General features: G+C 45.0%; 2 protein-coding genes across 5 annotated transcripts in view; one reads left to right on the top strand and one right to left on the bottom strand.

Annotated features, from left to right (window-relative positions):
• Positions 1 to 26,581, bottom strand: part of LOC119433727 (KICSTOR complex protein SZT2) — a 235,877-nt gene that overhangs the window by 171,911 nt on the left and 37,385 nt on the right. For all 4 annotated transcript variants that reach the window (XR_007464166.1, XM_049658168.1, XM_049658169.1 and 1 more), the window contains 4 exons: positions 24,916 to 25,200; positions 24,143 to 24,221; positions 20,586 to 20,683; positions 18,149 to 18,311 (listed from right to left, as the gene is read on the bottom strand). Coding sequence is in view for 3 of the 4 variants with exons in the window: in XM_049658168.1 (XP_049514125.1) it covers positions 18,149 to 18,311; positions 20,586 to 20,683; positions 24,143 to 24,221; positions 24,916 to 25,200 (625 nt within the window). In the remaining variant the exon portion in view is untranslated. The remainder of the gene's footprint in view (positions 1 to 18,148; positions 18,312 to 20,585; positions 20,684 to 24,142; positions 24,222 to 24,915; positions 25,201 to 26,581) is intronic.
• Positions 3,452 to 14,951, top strand: LOC125941240 (uncharacterized). Its single transcript, XM_049658177.1, has 2 exons — positions 3,452 to 3,949; positions 14,454 to 14,951. Exons 1-2 carry the CDS (start codon positions 3,564 to 3,566, stop codon positions 14,596 to 14,598), a joined length of 531 nt encoding a protein of 176 aa, XP_049514134.1. The 5' UTR covers positions 3,452 to 3,563; the 3' UTR covers positions 14,599 to 14,951.

The following is a 26,581-nucleotide window of genomic DNA, read 5'->3' as shown; positions in this document are numbered from 1 at the left end:
TCAAGCTATTCCACAATATTGGGACGTATTGAATAGCCTCACTATGTACACAGAGGCAGCATTCACCAATGTTGTGGACTGCCTAGTTGGTGTAGTCTGATTATCCCCTCAGAGTTGATCCAACTTTTTGCTGAGTAGCCTCTTGGAAAGAGTTTGGCCGAAGTTTTGCAACACAAGCTAACCATAAAAATGAGTGAGTTCTTGAATAAATGTGTGGTAATAAAAATTAGCTCAAAGAAACTTTACAAGAGTGATGATGCAGGCATGGTCATTTAAAATTTTTACTGTTCAGAAGTTCAAAGAAGACAAGGACAGGTAAGGACTAGCACTACACAAGTACTAACCTTAAACCACTGTCAACTAGGCGAAAAATAAAATGCAACTTCCTATCAAGGCACAGTTAGCTGTCGGCATCAGTCCCAATGTTTCCATCGCTGTCCACGTCCTTCCATGCAACTTTGCAGCCCCGAATCTGCCAGCTTACATCTTGGTAACACCATTACTTCCCTACTAAATGCAGGACATTCACAGACATACGCTCATCCCAAACAAAAATATAAACAGAACACAGGACAGAAAGCAAGCAGAAAAGCCCACACATCGTCGTCCCAGTGACTGGAGCAATCGGTGAGAGTCGGTGAGCGGAGAGAAGTTGGAGGAGTTGAATCTCACTTTAGTGATTCAAAGAGAGGAGACCCCTCCTCCACTTACCCCCGAAATCACCCCCGGCTGGAATGTTGAGGGGTCATCAGGGCGCGCTTTGCACAGCGTGTGCGGAGACGAGAAACAAGTGCACGTGTGCATCGCAACAGACAAGAGACGATACCCTACAGACGCGGGCAGTTCAGGCCTGCCACCACCACCATTGCACAAGACCAACAGAACTGTGACAATGATTCTCACAGACGGCAACCAAACAAGGAACAGTACATTTCCAAGCAACACTCGGCACCTTTTCTAAATGTGGTGCAACACGTAAGGACGAGAGACAATATCATGGACTAATGAAACGACTTCACAAACAATGGAGACTCCAATGAGTGCACACAGATACATACACGCTCCACTTGCGACTAAAAACATTAGTTGACAAATGCGTAGGTTGGACTACAGCACTAGCATGCTGAATATTCGAATCAAGAAAGAACACTACTTCTCTTCATATTGCCCATGCTGAAGAATAAACTAACTTCTTGACAAGGAAGTTGCAACTTGATCTGGAGCGATATCAGCAGATAGAAACACCCTACAAGTGAAATGCAGCTGTGAAAGTGAGACAGCATACAACCACACTTGCTTTTTTTTAATGCTACCTCAACCCAGCCTCCAGCAAGTTTTCTCAGGCACATGCTATTTCAAATGAGAACAAGTGGCACCTGAGTCATACAATGAGGCCAGCATTATTATTACCATTTGACCTACTGAAATAACTGTCTTCCGACTAGCTCTTAATTGTATGCAATGGTTACGCACAAGCCTGAATATCCTGAATTTGGATGGTCAAAAGCACCACATGACTTTTCAACTTAGCTGTAATGCAGAGATCTCAGGCATGAATACAACTTGCTGGAGTTTTTAGTGCAATGTTCAACATTAAAGGCATTAAAATGTGTCCCCTGGAAGACTATCGGCAAGCAAATGAACTGCCCTGGTGCAGAAGATAGTTTAACTAGAACATTACACTGATCAACAACGAAGAAATTTGCTCCTAACTGTTAAGGTTTCTTAGAGCAAAGCCACTGAAATAGTTTACCAGCAACACACACTGACTGCCCTTTGAAGTGAATGCTGAACTTGAGTCGAGTGTTATGGATGTCTATCTCCTTTTAAGGCTCTGATAGTACATATAAAGCCAAGAAAAGTGATTTACCATGAGGTATCAATAGAACAGCTTGGATTCAGAAGCTTCCGTACACTACAAACGACTTGGTGCAAAAAGCTACGAGCGTCGCATTAGCTGGCACTAGCTGGCACTATCAAGTTTTTGACGTTGATTTCAGATACAAAATCCGAAAGCATTCAACTATCAATTACATACTTACTGCCGGTAGAAGACATTTAAAACAAGACAGGAAAGCGACAGGACGCACAGAGAACGCATACAAGCACTGTAAGCAGCGAAAGCAACACGTATGACGGCGTGTTGCTCGAACCTCACGTGAGCTGGAAGAGTTAGATCTGGCACCAGCGAAAGTCCTCACGTGTCAGGATCCCACTTCCAACTCAGATGGGACAGCAGAAGGAGGGAAGGCAGCGGAACGCTGGCCAGCACAGCGAACGGAAACACAAGAAGCGGTTCTCGAGCGGAGCAGCAGACGAACGAGCAGACGACCTCCTGCAACTGTGCACCATGAGGCAGTGTCTGCAGCAGACAAGGCGAAAGGCGTGGCAGAGCCGGGACGCAACCTGGGGCGCCAACAGCGGTGGCTCGAGTGATCCAACAGCATGGCGACGGGGGGTCCGGAACGACATTCTAGAGCACACCGAGAAAGAGGCTGAACGTTCCAGATGTCCTCCCATTTAAGTAATCAGCACTGTCGCCGACTGGAGTGAATGCACAATGGCCACCACTTCACGAGAGAGAGGTGGAGAGAAGGTTGAGACGAAGCAAGCGAAGAGGGTGAGCCGCAGAAGACGGGAACAGGAGGGCGCCGAGCGAAAGAGTCGCCGGAGCACAAGAGCACCTAAGATAATGTGGCCAACGCCTTGCCGCCTCTTCAAGGGAGCCTGTCGGCACAGCACCACAAAGGTATGCCTAACGGCCAGTCGTTGGGAAGGGAAGCGCTCATGCGGCACGCATAACTCACAGCTTCTTAAGAAGCAAGAAAAGAAGAAAACGTCAGGGACTCACTACTATGCAAGGCTCAACGTACTTGAGGAATGCAGGAATTGGAACACATACCAAATCCCCAGTTTGTAAGGAACTCACCAGAACGAGATCAAATAGTATCCACTATAGCTAGCAATCTTTGGTAGCAAGCTATTGTAATTGACAAGGAAACCCACAGTGCCTCCGGCAAAAAGCTGCCATTAATGTGAAATGCCTGGAATAGACTGAACTCTGTTCAACAGTTTGCCTACCTCCAGGCACTAAGTGTCCGCTATGACTGAAGCATAATCAGACAAAGTGCAGTGAGCACAGAATTGCAAAGCAGGGAGCAATACAGACAACAGCAGAAGCAACAGCAAAGCATATGCCCATTGCACAAAAACACCCAACATGCCTTCCGGGCCATACAAAAAAACTTTTTTTTTAGAAATCTCCCACTGAAAGCCATCAAGGCCTTGGCAATGAGCCAATAGGACAGGGAAGCTCAATGAGGTTACCTTGAAGAAGTACCGCAGGGCAGATTAGAAAGAAACAAGATAACTACAAGAATACCAGAAGCAGCAAAGTGGTTGCTTCCTCAAGAACAGGTTGAGAGGCTGCTGGTCCGATTTCTTGATCCTTCTTTCTTTTGCACACCAAGTAGTAGCAAAAAATAAAAAAAAGAGAGAGAATCAGCGCTCTCATCAGGTGGATAGCAGCCACTCGACGCAAAAATCACCGGAGACTTCCTTGAATGGCAACGACAGAAGCGGCACCGGAGAACCAACGGCGAGCACAGGCAGAGGACAAAAAGACAATGAAAGAGGAGTGGAAAGGCAAGCGAGATACTGCCGGCTTGCTTCAGACGACGAGGGTGACCGACTCCACTCCTTTCCCTCCTCCTCTTCTCGTCTACCCAGATTCGAAGCCGTCCACCATGCAGAGAGAGAGAGAGAATGGGAGAGGGGAGATGACCGCCACTCGCAGGAGCTGCTGTCATCTCGAGTGCCTCCTCCGAGAAGGAAGCGATGCCAAAGGAGCAGAGGTCAGTTCGAGAGAGCGCCAGCGCACATTCTTTCGAGAGACAGTGGGAAGGCGCCGCCGCCGCCAATGCCGCCAGCAGACCCAAGAAGAAGCAAGGTACAGGTGACTGCAAACAGCCCACGGGGCAGGCGGCTGATAACACAATTTGTTCAGCTTCGGGCCCCTCTTGAGAGGCACTGATAAGATAAGGCAAAGAGGGCTCCTGCCCTCCCCCCTGTACAAGCCACCATGTGGCGAGGAACGATCCATCTCGGAGCGGAAACGACTGCTCAGAGCAGACGCAAGAGCTTTGCAGGAATTTGGATATGCGTAAAGAAGCCGAGACATTGTGGGCCATATGGCCCTTCTGTGGAAAGGAAACAACTATGGCTATTGCTTTCCATGATGAATATGCATAGAGCGATAACACGAGGACCTTTTCCTTTTTTGGCTGCAAGAATGCCAAACCCGATCACGGGGCGTAAACCACAGAGTGGTCAGTATACGGGAGTTGGTCAGAACTGAGGGAGTTGACCAGTTACAATGTGATGCATTGCAAAGTTCATAGTTAAGAGAGATGTAATGAAGACAGCAGCTTACACAGCTGTAGGGTTTTTCATCCTTAGCAACCAAAGAAATAAGTGATTAAAAAACAATACTTTTTGTTGTAGGGTTTTTCATCCTCAGCAACCAAAGAAATAAGTGATTAAAAAACATAATACTTTTTGTGAACAAGCTACTGCAAGACAGGCAGGTGCGTATGATAGTAAGACTTAGCTTACATGCTGTTTTTTGTATAAAGACATTACAATTATGGAGGCTTTACTACCAATAATAAACGAATGGAAACTTCAGTTGGCATTACAATGACAAGTACTTTTGCCTAAAAGGCTGTCTTGATGATACTGTCATGTTGTCTGGCATGCTTCTGCTTCCTTTTCTGAACAAGACTGCAAAAATAAAGTATTGAGTTTTATTGTAATACTTCCTTCCTTTTTTCTTCATATTTTTCTATCAGCATTCCCCTCTCTCTACAAAAAAAAAAAAAATAGTAACAGCAGCACTTGTGTGTAACTGCTATTTCTTCCACTTCACATTTGTAACTGCTGTGTAGGAATAGAACGAAGTTGTTTCGCTTAGTAGGTTATTTGGCTTAAACAAGATTATATTTGGATCAGATGAGAAGAGGCTACTATATAAGCAAAGAATATATCCATGAAACTTTCAAAAGATGGTAATTCGGCGGGAGATTCATCAAACCAGCATTGGTACAAAGCAGAACAATATCGGATGTTTAGCAAACAGAAAGACATTGTTAAATTAATACAGCACAAAATCTACAATGTACAGGCCCGAGCAAATGTGATGATGATGCAGTGAATGACTAGGCAGACAACAGTAAGTGCCATAAGCAATTTTAGTATGCCAGCAAGAATGAGCTGCCACAACACTTATTATAAGCAAGGATACTTTATGGAACTTTTTATCATACAATAAGACTGGAATGCAGCTGTTACCAATTGTGTGGCAAAGACTTATTGTGCAATAATGATGATATGTTGTAGAGCCAGCTTACTCAATTTGTCATGTTTCACAGTTTCTTTAAATTAGTACTGACACTTATTTTCCAAGTCGCAGAAAATATACCACATGCTTCTTGGACGTAAAAGAACCACAATAAGAATGTGTGAAGGTTGGCAAGCACTTATATTCTAATTTTGTCATCAACATTATTTTGATATCATTACATAATTCAAAATTTGTGGACGTCATGCAGCATTAAGCCTACGTATGATGGCATTGCTCATAAAAAATAAACAAAAGTGTTATGCATATGGAACTTGCCAGTATTTTTTCTAATGTTTATAGGGTTTCAAGGTTCATTTAACAAAAAATTGAGTCAGATGTGTCACGTGATGATTTTTACTTGCTCTGCACATGTGCTGTCATGGATACTACTGTGTTACGGTGTTATCTGTGTGCAAGAAGAGTTGTGTCAGTCGAATTAAACCTACAGTTGGCGTGCAGCACTCATACTTTTCTCAATTAGTTGTTCTTATGATGCTTGCTTCTAGATCATAAATGTAAACTAACTTGTCCAAACTGCCACCTTAGTGCTGTGCCATAGAAATATGCTACTGACATGTGCACCATGGTAATTCTCTCAGCTAAAGAGTACATGTAATGCTCCAAACATAAGAGCAAAGTGCTGAGCCACTAAGAAACAAACACTGCTCTGTGTCAGTGAGGAGAGATTTCGTCACGCAACAATCACTGCTGACATCACTTATTTCACTGTTGAACGAGAACAACAGGCAAACAAACAGCCCCTCAAGTGGATGGACAAAACCGCAGCCCTCAATCTCTATTGGATACACACGTCCCAGCTGTTTGCTCAACGAGACTTTGTTCTGCGGCAAGTGCATGAAACAATACAACATGGAAACTGATATGCTGATCAGGATGCAATGCAATGTAGTCCTGCTACTACCTGATAGACTAGCTTTTGTGCAACATCAATTCAGCAAAAACCCCACAGAAGACAATTGATGGAAGAGCACCAGCAGCAGAACGCTTAGATAAGCCAAGCGTAGCGCAATAATTAGCCTGAAGCACGTGATTCCTGTTCAGCTATCAGTATCAGCGAAGCATGAACAAGGAGAGTGACGTGTTCCAAGAAACAGCGACACAGTGACTCAATGAAACATCATCAATGAGCTGCAAGTTCTGATACAAAAACCCATGTCAACGAACTGTGGCTGACGACTGTGGCTGCACGACCTAGTTTTAGTGTACAGACAGTGAGGTTGGTTTTACTAGCTTACTTGAATGAAATTGTAAAAGCAATTTTTTTTTTTAATTCTGGGGTTTTACATGCCGAAACCACTATTTGATCATGAGGCACACCGTAGTGGAGGACTCCAGAATAATTTCGACCCCCTGGGGTTCTTCAACGTGCACTCAATGCACGGTACATGGGTGTTTTAGCATTTCACCCCCATCGAAATGAGGCTTCGGTGGCTGGGATTTGATCCCGTGACCTCATTGTAAAAGCAAGCCTAGAGTTTCTTGAAGCTATCATAATCTCATCATAAGGTATGGACGATTTCATGTAACAAAAACACTCATTTCATGTCTTTTCTTCCTTGCACATCCCAAGAATGGAACTACCTTCCTGCTAACATTGTTGCCATAAACAATAACCATTCCTTTAACCAAGCATTAGCTAACACTGCCCAAATTGCTCTTATTTGTACCATCCACTGCTTACTACTTTGTCACTGTTTTGTATTTGCTTTAAGTTTATATCCTCCGTTACCAGTCATTATAACATTGTATTAGCAGCTAGGTTTTTTGTACATACTTTAACCTCCTGAATATTCTATTGGTTCTCATTGATTGTTCATAACCATGTCCCTCTGCAATGCTTCTGGCTCTGAGGGTATACTAAATAAAATGTAGTGGGGAAAAGAGTCACGAACTATTGAGAGAAGACGACGAAGTCCGGTAGCCCGGAAAGCGCGAGACAGCGACCGAAGCTCTTGGGCCAAGGCTGTTGTTACGAAGCCCTGCTTGTAAATAAACCCCCTTATAATTCAGAGCAGGTGCCATGTCTTGACGGAGCGCTTTAACCGAACACTCGGTGATATGCTCTCCATCTACATAGCCTCCGACCATTATACAGCAAAACCCCAGTGATACGATCACGGCTGGTACGAATTTCGGTGTGATACGAATTTGTAATATTCCCCGGCCGAGATACATGGCTCACAATACAAAAAATATCGGCTGTTATGAACACGTTGCCGCACCGCTGCGGATCATACGAACGCGTGTGCAACAGCGGTGGCGGCCGAGCCAGCGGAGCGACCGGCACAGACAAGCTGTCACAACGGCATGTGGGCGGGATCCATAGTCGCCAAGCAACCCGCTACGTCACGCAGTTGCGCAATCTCTCATCGGTTCCCCCATCGAGCGGACCGGACCACATCACAGCCTGGCTGATGCTTTGACCAGTGAGAAAGAAGACAAGGACCGTTGCAGCAATGACGACTGCGGCAGCAGCCCCGATGGCCAAAATGTTCCCTGCACTCGACGTGCTGAGGCGTTCAGTGGCATGCGAAAACATTCGTGTGATCACATGCGCGCACTTTTACGCCTTCCAGAAGGCAATCGTTGACGACTTGGGCAAGAAGAAACTGCACACGGATAGTAGAACCCCATTGATACGTTTTTCAGGGGACCGAAAAAAGAAGAAGTCGCGGTTTCGCCTGAAAGGCGAAGCAACGATTACAATAGCAAATTAGTAGACAGCTGTACGAAGTAAGGATAATAGTTTTATCAGCCGTATAAACTTGTAAATGCTCGCTTACTAACTAAATTAACAAGGACGGTGTCAAGCGCACACAGGTAAACGTGAATACATCTCGCTTGATGACCGCAAAAGGCGCTGTCAGAACGTTGGAGTGAGGAAGCGCGGTAGCAGCAGCGAGCGATTCGACGATCACGCCGTCTCTCACTTCAATGCGAACTAAACATCAAAAGCACAGCACATACTAAGCTATCTGGCACTAGGCGCACTTTGTCAACATCACAGATCGTTTTGAAGATGAGGCCCACACAGGCGCGCACTTTGCACACATCACAGATCGCTTTCAAGCTACGGCACCCGCGCGGCCGAGCCCTATCTGCAACGTGCTGGTCGCTTGTTGCAACGTACAAGCTGGCTGCACCACTAAATCTGCGTGACCTCCACATTCAAACGCAACGTAAGATGCAGGAAAATTACAGATTGGCGACGTATCAAAGGGAGCTTAATACATGGAAGTCAATGTAGGATTTAGGTCGGGACTGCGATAACGCGACGTAGAAGCCGGGAAAACGCAACAGCCAGGAACGTATCAACGGGGTTCCACTATTAGGAATTTTTCTGCTAAAAATAAATTTTTTCTTGATTTTGTGTATCTTTTGATGATACGAATTTTGGGTGATACGAATATTTCACGCGACCCCGCGAGATTCATATCACCAAGATTTTACTTTAATTGGACTTGGTGCTTCATTTCGTGAAATATGCATACAACACAGCCATACAAGCCACCACTGGATTTTCCCCTTTCTTTCTCCTATACGGACGTGAGCCCTCTTCCACACAGGATACTATACTTCCATACCACCCGGATGCATCCGAATACCACCCAGCCTCAAAACTCGCTCAATGAGCTGAAGAGTGCTGCCAACTAGCAAGATCATTTACATCCATGACATGAGGTCTTCAAAAAGAGCGCCTTGACCCGGCTAAACCTGCCCCTACCTTCCCTGTTGGCTCATTCGTGTGGCTTTCAATTCCATGCCAGACCCCTGGTCTCTCCCGCAAGTTTGCAGCGAAATATCACGGTACCAACCGGATCGTTCAATGCACATCAACGGTGAACTATGTCGTCGAGCTTGCGACACCTCCCACCGACAGACGCTGTCGCGGTCGTGAAACAGTCCGCGTGAGCAGCTTAAAGCCCTACTACAACCCTCTTGTGCTTGCATCGCCTTGAGCCGCCAGGATGGCTCCTCTTCGCCGCCGGCGTGAATGTAGCGGGGAAAAGAGTCACAAACTACTGAGAGAAGACACCGAAGTCCGGCAGCCCGGAGAGCGATAGACAGCGACCGACGCTCTTGGGATAAGGCAGTTGTTACGTAGCCTTGCTTGTAAATAAACCCCCTATAAAATTCATCAATTTACACTGTCAAGGTTACCGACTCTTAATGCTTGTCCAAACTATGAAACACTCACTGTACTCAGCTCTGTCGCCCGAAGCAGAATCTGGTAATGCCTTACTGGCGTGCAAACGCAGTGGCACCAAACAAGCCTTGTGCCTGTGCATGATGCAGCACGTGTGGCACTCCCTTGGAACTGTGGCCAACACAAAATGTGTTCTTTCTCTGTGTGAACACACGTTTAGCTCACCGAGTGCATTGACTAGACGGAGTGGTGAAGACGACATCCCAAAGCAATGCATGAGCTATGAAAGATGCTGTTTGTGAAACGTGGTGCATGATCCTTACTGACTACAATGAAGCACGAAGGTGGGGAGAGCAGGCTCATTGCTTAATTTGAATTAAGATTAAATTAAATTGTGGAACTTTGTGAAATTGCACAGTGGGTTGTGAGGGATGCCATAGTGGAAGACTTCAGATTAATTTCTTCGGTTCTTTAACATGCACCCAAATCTAAGCACACAAGCATTCTTGCATTTTACCCCAATCAGATTTCAGCTACCATGGCAGCAAATCGAATCCACATTCTCGTTCTCAACAACAAAAGACCATAAGGTAACTAAGCCACCACAGCAGATCAATTATCAATTTGGCGAATTAAAATGTCAGCCTGCTGAGCTGTCTCGATTTCAGACAGAGGGGCAGAACACGTCAGAAATATGGAAAACAGACATGCAAATTTTAGTTCACAAATATAAAGATTGCATACCGCAGGTGCAAGATTACAATCAGTTAGGTCAGTTGGGCAGATCACTCAATCAACAGAAATCAACAAAAACTCCTACGTGAAAGCCAGAACAGATGAAACAACAGTTGGTTTGAAATGTGAGACGATGTGAACTATGCATTCATGATGTGAAGTCTCAGTTTGTTCCATCTCGTCAAGCCGACGCTCCTTGCTGAAATATCCAATAAAACTGGCAGCTATCATTTCTAGAACTTACAGGCCACCAATAAAAAAAAAAAAACATCGCAGTTTTGCCATAAGGGCGAAGCAATGATTGCGATATCAACATGTTAGAATAATACACGAAGTGCAAGACTTATAGCTGTAGTGGCAGTATGAATTGAAGTAAGCGTAAGCTGACTAAGTAAAAACGAGCTGTTGTGCTAGGGGTCCTCTGTTTGAATCCTGCAATCGGACAATTTCATTTATGTTTATTCCTTTAGGCCAACGACTTTCTTTGCGACTTTACCACCCCTTTTCCGTATCGGGTATGTTTCAAACCTCTTTTTTGGGTCAATCCCGGAGGTAGTGCACAGCCGCACCAATAAAATTACATAATTTTCAGGTTTGAGCTCGTTATTGCTTCGCACTTTTAATATTTAGGTCTGCGAAGATTTAGGATAAAAAGCACGCACTGTCGGTGCTTTGTTTCATGACATTTGCTAGTGGGCTGCCATTCTCAAAATTCTGAGGAATAATTTTGTCAAGTATATAAGACCTGGTATAAGCATATAGCAAGGCGTGGCATATAGCATACACATACTTATATACTACATATATATATATATACAGAACCTCACAGCGACGCCGACAATGAGGGCAAAAATTCGCTTGGAGTGTCCATCTAATTGCTATCTCAATAAAAGAACATCAGCATAGGGGAATCAATTATTGCATACAACATCCTACGCATACAGCCTCCATCATACCTAATTTGAACAGGCCTCAAGTGCCTTCTTGCTTCTCCTGCGAAGGGTGCAGGAGATTTCCGTTTTGGCCAACTCGAATGTGCCATATTTAATGAACGTTCCTTCCAAAGAATTCAATGTTTGCTGCACTGAAGCGGCAAGATATGCGTCTTCAGTGTTCGAGTCAAGTCAGGAGGCGACAGTACAACATTGCTGGACAGTAGGCATGACACGAGATAACGCTACCAGTGTCCCGCCCCCACCCCACCCCCTTTCCCTCACTTTCTCTTAAATAAACACCAGAAAAAAAAAAAAAGACACACTAGTCTAAGATACACAGGCAACTGAGTCATGCCAACAGATAATGCCTCTCGATGCCAGACCATCAATTTCCCTCCTATATTTCACAGTGACCTCCTATCATTGCCTCCCTAGGCGCTCATCCTGCCCGCTCCCTCCCCGTGCCTTGAGAGCCCTTGCGTCTTGCCCTGCCTCAAGACTCTTGAGAGCCTCACTGTCGAGGGTCAAGTTAATTAAAGAAACATGCTATAGTGCTTGTCTCTCAGTGCACCACGGTGCAAGCGAGCAGCTGAAGTTCGCCAACAGGGGGAAAGAAGTGAACCCTTTAAATAAGTACTGGCACGTATCTTCGACACTGAAATCCTACCGCACGCTTCTAGCACATAAGAGGATTACACTTAGCAAGCGTGAAGGTTGGCAAACACTGAGGCATTCTATATTTGGTCTCGAAATGGCAGACCCAGCATCTTCAACATTATCGCGACACCATTACACAGCGAAACTCGCTGATGTGTAGCAATAAGAATAGGCAGAATGACAAAACAAATATTAAAACGAGAATGCTGTGCGCGTTTCTCCTGGCAGCATTCGCGTGTGGCAGCCATCCCTGATTGCAGGAACGAAGCAAGCTAACGCTATTGCATCCGCCCTCTAGGTACCAAAACTGGTCGGTAGAGACAAGAGTTATAGTAAATTATTTAGGGAACTCGGATATCTCCCTTCCCACACCTCTGTCTGTCTGTGCTGGGTTTCCAAGAAGGATGTCCTGAAGCTGCATTAGGGCCAACTGATATGCAAATGCACGACAATAGCCCCGGGCTACAAGGTGAATGTCAATGCAAAAGCTGCTGCTCTCCTGGTATCTTGCTCTTTCTTTTTCCTCCTCGCCCATGCGTTACAAAGTCGCAAGGGGAGAACAATAAGTCTGTATCCTATCTCTGAATTTTCACCTTGAGCTGGCGATCTCTCTTGCGTGCCCTCCTGTCCGCTTGCTCAAAGGTTTCCATGGCTGCTCTTCACGCTGATAACCAGGCACAATTTCTCGGTAGTGACTAAAGTAGTGCAGTCTAGGCACGGTTCTTGGTACTGACATAGGTTTAGGCTATGGTAATGACATCGCAGTCTCCCCAAGTCAAACAAAAGCAGCCTGCTTTCTGTTTAAAAAAGTGTGTTTTTTTTTGTTTTTTTTTTTACATTTTGTAAGCATCTGCACTCTTTTCAGAGCTGGTTGGGCTCAGAAACGTCGGCTTTGTAAAATAAAAAGAAAGACGTGCATGGCGCCATTTTCTGTGTGCCCGTCTTCCATGCTGTGCTCATTTGCCATGAATTATCACCTTGCCCAAGCCTCTATCTGAAGAGTCATTACAATTCACTTCTTTTCACCAATCCAGCAGAATTCACTCAAATCAGGTGATTGTTTGCCTACAGAGAGCATTTGTACATGGTGATGCCTTCACATCAACAAGTAGCCGGAAAGAACATCAGCGATTATGACTGGTGCTCTTTCGAGCATGCAAGTTACTGTCTCCCAGCGTTGTGTGGTCTCCCCGTTAGCCACACGATGCTGTCAGCTAGTTGTGTCATGAAAGAGTGTCGGCTCGGCTAAATGAGAGACTGTGCAGCCAGGTGTAAAAGACTGTTTTCAAAGACTTGAGTAGCATAGTAAAAGGTGTCAAAAGCTTCACAGGACACCACAGAAGTGCACTTTTTTTTTAAATATTGCCCTGACCACACGCCCTTTAAGGGATGCATACGCACTTTATTAATGATAGTGTACCTTTAGACTCAACACAAGCAGCATCAGTAAACTTAGAACAGGAAAGGCTGACAGGCAACACATAATTTTTAAATCACAGTCGACATTTTCAGCAACTCTGCTGCTGCCAATTTCGCCGGTTTCCGAAACTTGTCTGTTGAAACTTGCTCGAAGCAAGCCCTCCTCTTGCATCTTTTCAGAATCTCAAGACTTTCAACAAAGGCTCAAAGACTGACGAGGGAAACTTTTTCGTGTACAGAACTTATTTTTGTAAATATTGACACAACATTCGTAAAACGATAAACCTTACAAAAAAGTTCAGTTGAGTTGGCAAGTATGCAATTTTTTAAAAGTTATTATTCAAGGAATTCGAGATATGTACATGTGCACATGTCCCATTTGCCTCGCGTCCCATTGTCTGCACTGTCTGAATATGTATGACTCATGTGTTAGCAAGAAATCGGTCTCACATCATTAAATAGAGAAGCAGTTCACGGGTACTATGCAACTTAATTTTGTCAGTGCTTGTCATTCGGTCCCTTTTCGCTGTATGCGGTAACGTATGCCTAAATTGAGAATGCAGCACCCATACAAAGTTGAACCCAAATATATCAAACCCACATATAACGAATTATTGCGTAAAACGAACAGCAGTAAAATCCCCTTGAAAATGTTTGTACACAATTTTTATTTCATATATCGAAATATACCTATATATATATCAAACTTTTTTGTGATCTCCTTCAGATTCGATATATCCGAGTTCGACTGTAAGACTTCATCTGAGTCGCATTTTGCAATGGTCAGTTTTAATTATGACCATCTATAAGCTCGCCCAGCTTGCTGTTTTGGTACTGCCACTGTTCTCCCGAGTCATTAAAACAGTTATGTCAAATGATGCATGACAAAATTATGTTTCTCATAAGTATGGCATTTCCATTTGTCAATAATATTTGCTCGTTAAATTGTACGGCATAACTGATGATCCTGCACAATAAGACAACTACTAAACTGCGCTATACTAGTTTCTGTGCCTGATATCACTATTGTTTGCATTGCATCAGCAAGCATAAGGCATTGGTACATTCATGCATATGAAGTAACAAATTCAAAATGACCCATATTTCAGCTTTCTTTAAACCCTCGCTTAATTCTCAGTGCCCGACTGAGGCATCACATCAACGCCACGCCGCATCTTGAGGACCACTTCAACCCTCGCACAAGACAGTTCTGGGTGCAAAGGTACCGGAGTCTCAAACGGATCTCCGCTGAAAAGTGCGTGACGTCTGAGCGATTGGACTAGCAAGCGCCGTTTTCTTGGCGCGGGCCGCCCAGAGCAGCATCATGAGAGAACAATTCCAAGATAAGGGGCCGTTCCCAAGTGCGCAATCTATCGGCGACCGCCGTGGCACAAGTGTTTTCCCAGAACAACTTGAGCGATGTTGCGCACAAAGCGTGGGTCTCGATAAACGGGGCATGCTGCGGGTATCAGTTTGGCCAAGCGGCCCCGAGCACGTGGTCAAGAAACGCAAAAGAGGCAAGATCCAAGCACCGCCAATGCTCTCTAACATACTGTATGTTGAAGGCGTATTATTTTAATCAAGGGCATGACTTGCGTCTTTCAACACTGTTATCTTAATGGTCAACACACAGTCTTTTTAAAACAGTTAAAAAAAAAAACGAATTAAGGGGCTTAACGTCCCGAACTTAAAACTGAGAGATAAGAAGCTAAATATATGCAGCAGCGAACTCTTAAGCGATATCAAAGGCAAGGACTGATTACCAAATTTTGCAGTGACAATTCGTCTTGTCTAAACAAAATGTACATTGTGCAATATTTGCTATTGTTTTTTCTTTTTTTCCACACACAAAAAACTAATAAATGTGTATTTTGTGAGCATGTATTTGCTGAATTATGCATTGCAGAGTGTATCAGCTGATACATTTGTTGACTTCTGCAATGTTGACTGTACAATGTGCAATCGGAATTAGAGCTTTTTTTTTTCTCTCTCCCTCTCTCTCTATTTCATTTGTATTATTCCATATGTGCATTATGTATGTCACTTGTATTCTTATTTGGACTGTGCTTGATCCATTGAATATGTAACACTCCAGCTTCTGCTCTGCCATTGCCTGTTAAAAAGGGCTGTGGACCACGTCAAGCCACGCAAAGGTTTTTGTCGCGGTCCTCAACATTATGGTGTCGAAATAAAGTGAACTGAATTAAAGTGGATTATTAAACTATTTTGAAAAAAATTTACAGTTCCGCCCAAAATATGAAAGCGTGATACTAATGCATATGCTTCTATGCACCTTTGTCTACAGCCTCAATCAGCATCAATCACATCAAGCAATCAAGGCCGTATCAAATTGAGGCCACAACTTTAATCATATTGAATTTACAGTTTCTAAACAAAACTGGTAGGTCACTGATACATGTCTCAATTCTGACGTCTGAATTTTGGTGACTGTTGCAGTACCGCTGCTCCAAAAAACCTAAGTCCGAAATAGATGAAGTTGCCAGAGCCCGTGCTCTACAAGGGGTCTCAAACTTATGGTTTCACGAGCAGTCAGACTGAATCCAACCCTCTCCACATTTTCCCCCATTCACTTACACAATTTATCAATTTAGAAAAGAAATTTCGCATTGCAATATAGCAAAGCCATCGCACGCCACAGCTGCACATCGGTAGTCTGCGAGCAGCGAGAGACCCACCTACAATCGGCGCACAACACTCATCATTGTACGACCTGCAGGCCTATGGTGGCCACACGCTGAGTGCTTTTAATTCATGCTAGCAAACACAGTTTGTAACACGTGAACGGGAATCAACTCGGAAGTTCTGCAAGATGAGAGCCGTTTGTCTGCCTGGTCGACTCTTGTTGCTGAGGGATGACACTGGCCGCATTTAAACGGCATATTATAACTGACACATGGGGCGCGTTTACGTGTTATTTGAGGCTCAAGCAAAGCGCAGTTTCAATACAGGGTGACTTGCTACCGAACAGTGGTGGTTTTAAAACAAAAACGCGCAGCAAGTGTTTCGATTCGCCGGGCGATGCGGGCATTTAGACTTAAGAGTTGCGACCGGTATATCCAAAACCATTCCCACCACGAGTGGCTCATAACATTTGTTTGCACAAAATAAAATAAAACTTCTGTGCATCTGACTCTTTATCTGCATGAACACTCCATTTATGGCAAGCAGAATTTAGAACAGAAGCCATATGGTCGGCGTGCGCTGCATAATGATGCGCAAAGCTGCACAGGTAAAAAGAAAGGCTGCTTGTATATGCATTAACTTTAGTATTGAGCATGCAGCAAGGCCCCCTCTTTCCATTACTTTTTAAGCTAATTTAGTCTTTCCAGTCTTTGTATAAGTACATCGGTCGAAAGGGGAGATGGGAAGTGCTCTGCGGCACTCGGGGCAAGCTGGTGGGGTTCCTCCAAGGCCGGAACGTTTGAGAACCCTTCGTTTAACCGAATGCCAGAAAACTGCACTGAGTATAGCCAAATGGGTGCTTGCCCACAGTTAACAGTCCGCTACCACAACCTGAACTCACAGCCCTGTAAAGTCGGCACATGGGAGCAAGACATGGTTGCCAACAGGCTGTCATATAACATTTGTGCTTGGTAATACAGTTGAATCCACAGTATAACGATCCCAGATATAACAACATATTGATTATAACCCTTCCATTTCACGGCATTTACGATTTTCCAATTCAGCCTATTGAAGTTGCATCCATATGTAACAAACATTTTCAAAAGCACCGTACTGTTACAACGAACACTTTAAACCCGGTCACTGTAAAAAGAGGGTGCACGCAAAGTTCTGAAGCACGGAAGTGCGACCAAACTGGGCACACAACACGCTGCTGCCATGCAAAGTTGCAAAGAGCCGGCTGGTACAGTTCGCCGACACCTTGTTTATGCTGTTGATAACGGTTTCCAATGATGTTCTACCTGTCGAACTTCACACTTTTTTCGGCCTAAGCGGCTCAAAAAGTATGTAACTTCACGGCTCTCAGCGCCCGTGGTCTTGGCGCCTGTGCCATAAAGGCAAGATCTTTGCAAAATGTCGGCATGCCACAATAGTTTCCGCTTCCAGTCAACTAGAACGCTTCGCTATAGTATGCAGAATCCACTTATGTCCCCCTGAAAGTAAAATATATCACAAACTCTCGAAGAAAAAATGCTGGCGGATACAACTGTAGTTTCAAAATGGCAGGTGATCGGAACCAGCAGGCGCCATTTTGAAGAGGCTACAACACCGCATTTCGCTCTTTAGATGTTTTTAATATAAACTTGCAATTAGATGCGGAAAAATGCCAGCAACAAAAATTAAGGGCCTGAAAATCTTATTTTCAGACCAAAGTGGCAGTCGCATCGCCAACTGCCAACTCTAGCTACAGTGTCGTTACTTTTTGCGCGATTTGAAGGGCAAGTCCACATAAAACCAACTACTGAAACAACGACCACTTTTCGCAGGAACTGTCCACTTCTTTATAAGCGGGTTTGACTGTATGTACAAGGTTTTGGTCACCACAGACCATGAGAGTGGTGGTGCCCTTGCACGTATTTCGGAGACCGTAACAGGCAATAATGTAGCAGACGAAAGCGACGGTGTATGCATCACTAAGAAGAAGTTGATCTTGAGAGCAGTGCCTACTGCAAAAGCCCACTGCTGTCGTGGCAAATCATTTAACCAGAGAAATTGCTGAAGTCTGGCAGCTTTTTTTGTACTCGTTTCTAACACCCGGATTCACCAGTTCGCCTAACAGCGCACTTTGCCAAGTCAAGAAAGACACGCATGACATTCATGCACCCTGCCCATGAGAAGGGCACTCACAGCTTTTGGGATCTCGGTGTACTGCTTGCCATCCAGGTAGGAGCTGGAGACGGGGCAGTTTACGACGACGCCACACTGTGGCTCCACCCAGCACTCACTGACCAATTGCAGCTCACCGTCTGCCTCCGCCGTCTCCATCTCATTGTCCTCGTCATCCGAGAGGCTGCACACAGTGGGAAGAATCCACTCCAGAAGCAAATCTCACCGTCATGATGGTATGACAGCAGCACTATGACAGGGCCACAGTGACAGCTTGGTGACAATGAAAATTATGGTGGCATGATAATGGTGAAGGCACGATGATGGCATGACAGAAGCAGTATGACAGGGGCACAGTGCCAGCTTGGTGACAATGAAAATTATGGTGGCATCATAACGGTGAAGGCACAATGATGGCATGACAGCAGCAGCATGACAGGGACATAGTGACAGCTTGGTGGCAATGAAAATTATGGTGGCATGATAATGGTGAAGGCACGATGATGGCATGACAGAAGCAGTAATGACAGGCCAGCTTGGTGACAATGAAAATTATGGTGGCATGATAATGGTGAAGGCACAATGATGACATGACAGAAGCAGTATGACAGGGGCAACGTGCCAGCTTGGTGACAATGAAAATTATGGTGGCATGATAATGGTGAAGGCACAATGATGGCATGACAGCAGCAGTATGACAGGGACATAGTGAGAGCTAGGTGACAATGAAAATTATGGTGGCATGATAATGGTGAAGGCATGATGATGGCATGACAGAAGCAGTATGACAGGGGCAGTGGTGCAACAACCAAAATAGGATTTGGAGAAATTTTTGGAGCAGGAAAATCTTGCTTTTGGAGCAGGGAAATCCAAATTTGGAGCAGGTTACGGAAAAAAAAAAACACCGTTTTGGAGCACTTAATTCCAAATTTGGAGCAGTTTCACAAAGAACGCTTACTCATAAAACGCCATAAAATTTACCCCACATAATAAACCCCAACTTTGCATTGGGTTTCTGGGAAAAAAAAAGTGCGTTCATTACGCAAATATATACGGTAATTCACATTAGCAGCGTAGGTGAGGGCAGGGGCGCGATCGGAGATCGCTGTTCGGAGTGCGCGTTCAGTTTCACCGCGCACGGCTGACCTAGGCCGCACCCGGCAAAATTGAACGCGCGCTCCGAACAACGACCTCGATCAGCGCCCCAGCAGTGCACTGCACGCAACATTTCCCGCCAAACATGTGGAAAGTACACATGCATTTTTTCGCGAGTGGTTCCCTTTTGTTTTTTTCTGACGATATGTCGCGACGTTCCGGCGGTAGTCGAAACATGCAGTGACCGCTTGACAATCTTTTGGCGTTTCGGCGGTGTACAGCGAAAATCGGCACCGTTTCATTACCAGTCGTGCCTGTTGCCGCGTGGAACCGAACCCTTACTAGTTTTGTGCATTGCATCGCCTACAAAGCTCACGCCGTCAGTGCCGGGTGGCTTGCTGTACCGTATAAGCGAGTTTCCCGCGGAGTATTCGCACCCGCTCCACTCGTGACCGCGTGCACAGATACGGCGTGGACCTTGTTTAGTCAACGCGGCAATGGCGAATTGCTTTCGTTACTGCAAGCAACGCACACTCCGCATCTCCGCGAGATTTTACTGCATATACAACATGCCACGCTGCAACCAGCAGCGAAAATATTCTTCGGCGCCCACCATCAAACACGCCAATGTCTCGTCTGGGCACTTTGGATCTCGTCTGCGCTACTGGTACTGTAATGGCATGTCAAGCTGCAAGTTGCCAATGCGGCCTTTATTCCCCGCTAAATCTAGCGTAACCGAGAAATTTCGCGGCCAGTCAGGCATTTTGGTGAAGCGTGGCGCAATTTCAACATATATCGCGGTTTTGCCACAGCGTGGCGCAAAAATACGAAATTGTATCAAAATGGCGCAATTGGCGCAGCTGGTGCACCCCTGCAGGGGCACAGTGCCAGCTTGGTGACAATGAAAATTATGGTGGCATGATAATGGTGAAGGCACGATGATGGCAGTATGGCAGCACAATGACAATAATGACGGCATGAAAATGATGAAGGCACAATGATAATGGCAGCATGTATGGCAACGTAACGAGAATGGCATGACTATGATGAAAACACGATGACAATGGCACTCTGGCAATGCAATTACAGAGACGATAGTGGTGGCATAACAGCGATGATGGCACGATGACAATGACGATGGAATGACAAAATGGAGGCCCAACGACGACGTGACGACAACAGCAGCACTAAAGTTAGGCCACGTAATGCTCAGTGCAAATACAGCACGAGCTCAGATGAAAAGGAAGCAGAATAAGCAACATCACGAGACATGTGATGTTTTATTACTGCTTACAGCATTTCTTTCTCTTCTTTTCAGCCCTTACCTAAGGGTATATGCAAAGTTAACAGTAAGTGCACTCACCTCTCCCGGATAGTGGTGTTCGAGTGAGGAGGAAACAGCATGTACTGCACCACACATGGAAGCAAAGAGGCTTCTGAGGAGTCCCCTGTCACCGTATTCTGAGATGAAAGAAAAGATATGTGGCAATAAAAATGCAGCTCCCCCTTTTTGTTCTGCACTGTAAATTAATTAAATATGAGAGGCACCATGAAGCATACGCTATAATGGCTATAATAGTATTCTAATGTAGCATTGTAGCTTCTAAGAAATGGTACAAAAATGGCCTCGTGATTTCCAGCGACATTTCTGAGAAAACCCAGAGATCCCGAAAGCATAATCAAGCTCAGATTTAAAAACAATCAAGACCTCGCGATGGACTATTCAAAGGCGTCAGATGGTAGCTGGTACCTGAAAGCTTTAATGGTGGTGAGCTCTGGTGAGCTCTAAATGAAGTGCACATGCTCAATTGATCGCGAATTCACGCTGAGCGTGAATTGATTCGACGCAGTGGGTGACGTGACCGGTCACATGTGGCATGTGACATGTCACACAGCTTGTCACAGGTGGCATGCACAGAACACGTGCAATACTGCCCTATTCAGAACTAGGAAGTAAGTAAGCGAGGGTTCCAGTTCCCTTTTAGCACAGGGCAGGCACTAGAACCGCCACAGTAAAATAGTCATTGGTTGTGGTTTCATAGCTGTGGGGTACAGTAGTGCACTCACACTGATTCACCGTCTCACTCTTTCCCCATCTTTGCTCTTAAAACATACGTAGCGCCACGTTTGAGAATCTGGAAACGCAAGAATGTGCTCGTCGCTGTGCCAACCCGCATTAAAATAAACTCGTACCGGAAAAGTACCAGCTTTTGATTTCCTTTCAGTAGAAAAGACAAAAAATCAGTAGATACAAACGCCTTATCACTGAATCAGCAGAAAATTTTAAATATCAGCATAGATCTACTGATAAATCAGCAGCCGTGGCACCACTCCGATGTGGCCATCACTATCGAGACATAGAAGCACCGGTTCAGTTTGTGGGAAATGGTATGGTGTGGCCTTAAGACGAGTAAACAAATAATGAGCGCAGCGGTTTACCTGTCTAAACATGCGCAATCGAGAGGCTGATGTGGGGCATGACCGTGGGCGTTCTACTGTGTTTCCCGCCAAATTCAAGAGCCCAAAGCTACGTCGCCAGTTACAGTTAGTCTCGTCAATTAAGTAATTTGATAGCATCTGTAATTGTGATAATATGAAGTAATTGATACCATGTAATTGGTTACTGGAAAGAGCAAATGAATTACAGTGAGTGTTACCGATTTAGGAAAGTAACTGATCAATTACAAAACTACCAGTAAATTTCATTAATTACAAGCAATTAATTGCGTGTAATTTGTTACAAGTCTGCTTTTTATTAATTTAGTGCACACCATTTAATGTGTGCTCTAAGCAAGCCGTAACTAATCACACAATTCTGCATTACAGTAACATCAGTAAAATCTTGGGGAAAGAAAGGTAAGATGGAGAAAAGGTAAGTCAGTATGCGGATGAATGCTCACTCCGTATACACGGTATTGACATGCGTACTTATTTATCCTTTTCTCGGGGCCTGCATTTCACCCACTAACAACTTATTGCTCAGCGAAAGATGCGCCTGCGTGATTGAAACATACTGGAATGTTATCGATGGTTCTATCCGTTGTCTGTTGTCATCGAAGCTTGTGTAATCTGATTGTATGCGCGACGCGAATTGTGTTGCACTTTCTGGAAGACACGGCGCGCACCAGCGATTACTCTGGAACCTTCGATGACTCATGCATAAAAGGTGATGCGCTCGACCCGCTGATCAGATTTTCGACGATCGCCAACTGTGTTTGCCGCTGTCGTTGTGCTTTGAGTGTAGCCTGTTCTTCTGGGCACAGGTTCACCCAACAAAAAGTTAGTTTCGCAATTCACAGTTTTGCTACTGTGTTCTTGACCATCACTACCAGGTGACACCTGGTGGAGGTGCTTTGCGTTCATGTACCGTTCCTGTACACTCACTTTCACTGGCGAGGCAGTTTTTCCAGCTTTCTGAGTATCGTGCAGCTGCTGTGAATAGATCTGCATCGATTCAGCACCGAATCGTAACTTCAGTTGCTGATGCCTGATAAAGCAGCGCTGGTTAGGCCTATAATGGCCTGACTGACGGCTGTTGAAGCATCGTTTGGGTCCACGCGCATGCGTACCAAATTCATCAGTGCACTTTAATTCACTTGTGGACAGAAAGCTCCGAACTACGTGAATATGTGTGTGTGAACAGGTCAATACAATCGGCGTGCCTTCTAGTACCTAATCGACCTGACCTATGCACATGCTTTCGCGCTTTCCGAAATACAAGCTGCTTTTATCGTTGTTCCCTCTATCCACATCGCATTATCATTTCAATGGGTCCCGCTGACCGATGAACCTCATACCGACTGTGACTGCGTGTCGTTAAAATGCTGCACGCATTAAGGCACCAACCATTTCGGGTAATTCGTCAAATATACTGAATATTTGAATAATCTAACAGTAGATATTCGATTCGCGAATCGAATTGTTTGAACGGTCACTATTCGATTGGATTCCGTGATATTGGAGTATTTGCACACTCCTAGTTACAAGGTTTTAACAAACTTTTAAGGGCTAATGTGAAGTGTTTTACGCCGAAGGGATGACATTTACGACCTCACACCAATAGGCCCTGTCTGAGAACCTGATGTTGCATGTTTGTGCCAATGCAGTGTCGGTGCATGGAAGGCAATAACAGCGGAGATGGTATGCAGAAGTTTCAAGAAATGCTACATCAGCATTTCCTGGATGTAGTGGAAAACAAAATTCTGTGCAACAGTGATGACTGCGGTTCAAGCAATAGTGCTGGCTAGAGCAATGACAGTGAGTGAATGGCGGCATTGGGCATGAAATCACTGCTAAAGGGAACATGTAAAATAATTGTGTGTGTGTGTGTGTGTGTTGTGCGCGTGCGTGCGTGTGTGTGTTTGCAAATGTGTCGTGTCGCTTGGGTGCACCTTTGCACTGTCAAATGTGCAGGCAATAAGCGAGGATATATTTTTTCTTTTCTATGCGTGCTACAAGTGGGGGTTATATGCAGGGGCAAGTTATAAGCCTGAAAATATGGTAGTCACAAGCGCCCGTCTAGTTCAGTTGTCTTCGAGAACCATATCAGCCCTGTGGTGGTGTTGTGCACACTAGAGGCCTGCAGCCAAGGTCCCACGACTGTAGTATGTGGTCTAACTAACCGAGAGGCCACTGTAGTAACTGAAAGGCCACAAGAATGCAACTCTTGTGGAAGTGATGAAACCACAGTGCACATTCCGTCCCACTGTCCAACCTTTTGACTCTCAACGAAAAAAAAAAAAAAAAGCAGTCACCTTCAGATGACCGCATACAGAATCATCAGCCTCTACTCCTTTCATACTTCATACTATTCTGTTTCCATCACACCAGTTTCACCTAAGGGCAGCAAGTCACATGACCACACCAGTCGCATCAGGCAGCAAGATATGAAAAATACAAAGAACTGTGTTGAAGGCTTACCTTCATTTCAATCTCCAAGGCCATGTTCAAGATGCCCGAGCTTGAGTGGGCAAAATGAAAGCCTTCTTCAAGACGCATCCTGTGCAGAGAAACACAAAGCAAGAAAAGATACTTATCAGCTGCCAAGATGGAAATGAGGAGGCAGTTTGTGTTTCGAGGTAGCACAAGGCAAAGTACATTTTCTCTAGACAGCCCGTAAATGAAAAAACTTTGCATTAAAGACCCGCTGGACAGTTCTTTCACGTAGCCTTTCCCGTGGCCAGTTCTTTCACAAAAAAAGACCATATTTCGAATGATTGAGCCAATCTATCTAGACAGTTTAATCTTCGTACTTTTCTTATGCCAGTCTTAAGTCTAAATGTAGCAGGAAGCCTTCACTGTACTTTTGTGCAGGGAAGAAGTAATATGCAGGTGCACACTTTACGTGAACGTAGTGCCACCTATTGTATTACCGTTTGGTTTCAAAGGCAATTGCTAATATTATGCCTTGAAATTTTATCTGCGAGGTGAATCACTTCAACCAAGTTTCTGTATCGTTCACTTGAATGATTTCAACTGAGTTTTCACATTTTTATATTTTCTTAAAAGCTTTAAAGAGAAATTTGCATTTGGAGGTAAAATTATTTAAACAAGTTTTCAGTATAGATCATGAGTAAAGATCAGTGCTTGTGAAGTGCTTCTCAGTCTCATACTTGTCTTTATCACTCTGTTAATTACATCGCGCAGTTGTACCCAAATGGCTCAGTTTCTTTTATCGACTGCACCCCACTCACTTGGCCAGCGTCTTGAGGATACGGGTGATGGCGTGCAGGGGAAGGGGCACGCTGGGGAGCCGCTGCACAGTCCAGATCCACCGCCGATGGTGCAGATACCGGCTCAGCTGGCCTGTCGGGTCCACGACAGTAGTGATGCCGTTTCCCTTGCGCGCGGCCGAGCCGCTGCCGCTGCTGCTAGAGTGCCGGTGCAGATGCGGAGTGGTGTGCAGGAGAGGATGCGCCAGTGTCACGTCCATGAGCGCCACAACGGGGCTGAGAATGTCCTTCGGAATCTTCTCATGCCTTTGTAGAAATTAGAGAAAGGGCAACAGCCATTTCAGCAATTTGCGTAGCTCGGTCAAGTCTTCTGTTGCATGTATGCTCAACTCTCGCACATCAGCGTCACTAGAACCTTGATCATGCCTCCTCCATTTGTGTAATCACGAGTATGAGAGAACACCATAGGGACAGGTAAGAGCACCATTGGTTGCGTCGGTGGCGACAGGTCGTAGAGGTGCGCCTGCCGGTGGCTGTGTTCTCTGCTGAGGCCACCACAAAGATTTGTGCATTTCCAATGCTTATCGGAACGTACCAGGCATTTTCAGGCCCGGGCCGAAGCTGGAATAATTGGTAGACCTGTTTCACTACTTTCCGAAAAGGTACACAGAAGATCTGCGATGCTGTAATAATTGGCAATCCGACCCCTTATGTATACCCCGCAGGAGGTCTTTAAGGTAATAAAATGAAATGAAATGAAGTATGGCATCAGTCACACTGTGAGTCGAGGCAATGCTCCTAACATAAAGTGATGACGGCATGCATTTTAAATTCTGGGGTTCTAAGTGACATTTTTATCACCTGAGGCTCTTTAATGTGCACCTAAATTTAAGTACATGAAATTTTTTGGCCGGCATCAAAATGCGGCTGTTGCAGCTGGGATCAAACCTGTGACCTTGAGCTCAGCAGCACAACGACATAGCCACTGGGCTACTGTGGCAGTTCATGGCATGCATTAACTGGTAGGCATGCGACAAGCCACTACAGTTTAAGCAGTCTGCCAATACAGTAGTACCCCACTAATATGTTCCTCATTCATACGTTTTACCGAGTATAACGTTGCTAAAGTCCTTGCCGGCAAAAGGCTCATAGACACTTATGTATCAGAATCCTCTCTGATATGTCATCGCTGCGACTTCAGTGCTTAATTATAAGAAAATATAAATTGTACCATATATAACATAAAAAATCTTAAACGAAATCGTCAATTGGCCGTGCTAGACACCCTATGTCTGCGCACTTTCGACCATCGCCAACTTGCACTTTTGACATGACATGACACCTCACAGCACGCCTCTTGATATTAGGACTCGTCCTGCACGACCGTGCGGCAATCTAATCACAGAAACAAGAAAAAATAGCTATAGTTTGGTTTTAATATGTCGTCGTCCATGTCACCGGCTCCTCCTTGAAAGCGAAACTAGCGAAGCCTAGTCGATCCAATGGTCACCGAACACACCCAAACTGCAGAACATGCCAAGCCAAGCCAAGCTGCTAAGTGTTGAAAAGTTGCATTTGCTGTTTGTCGTGCGAGTTCTGCACATACAGCGTTTTTCACTTGCGTGTTAATAGCGACACGTTTCCGAATGATATCTTCGAGCAGTTTCAGGTGGCGCCAATTCCACCC

The sequence above is a fragment of the Dermacentor silvarum genome, chromosome 11 (assembly GCF_013339745.2).
Source record: "Dermacentor silvarum isolate Dsil-2018 chromosome 11, BIME_Dsil_1.4, whole genome shotgun sequence".
NCBI lineage: Eukaryota > Metazoa > Arthropoda > Arachnida > Ixodida > Ixodidae > Dermacentor > Dermacentor silvarum.
The sequence above is the reverse complement of the archived record's forward strand: the minus strand, read 5'-3'. Positions and strand labels throughout refer to the sequence as shown.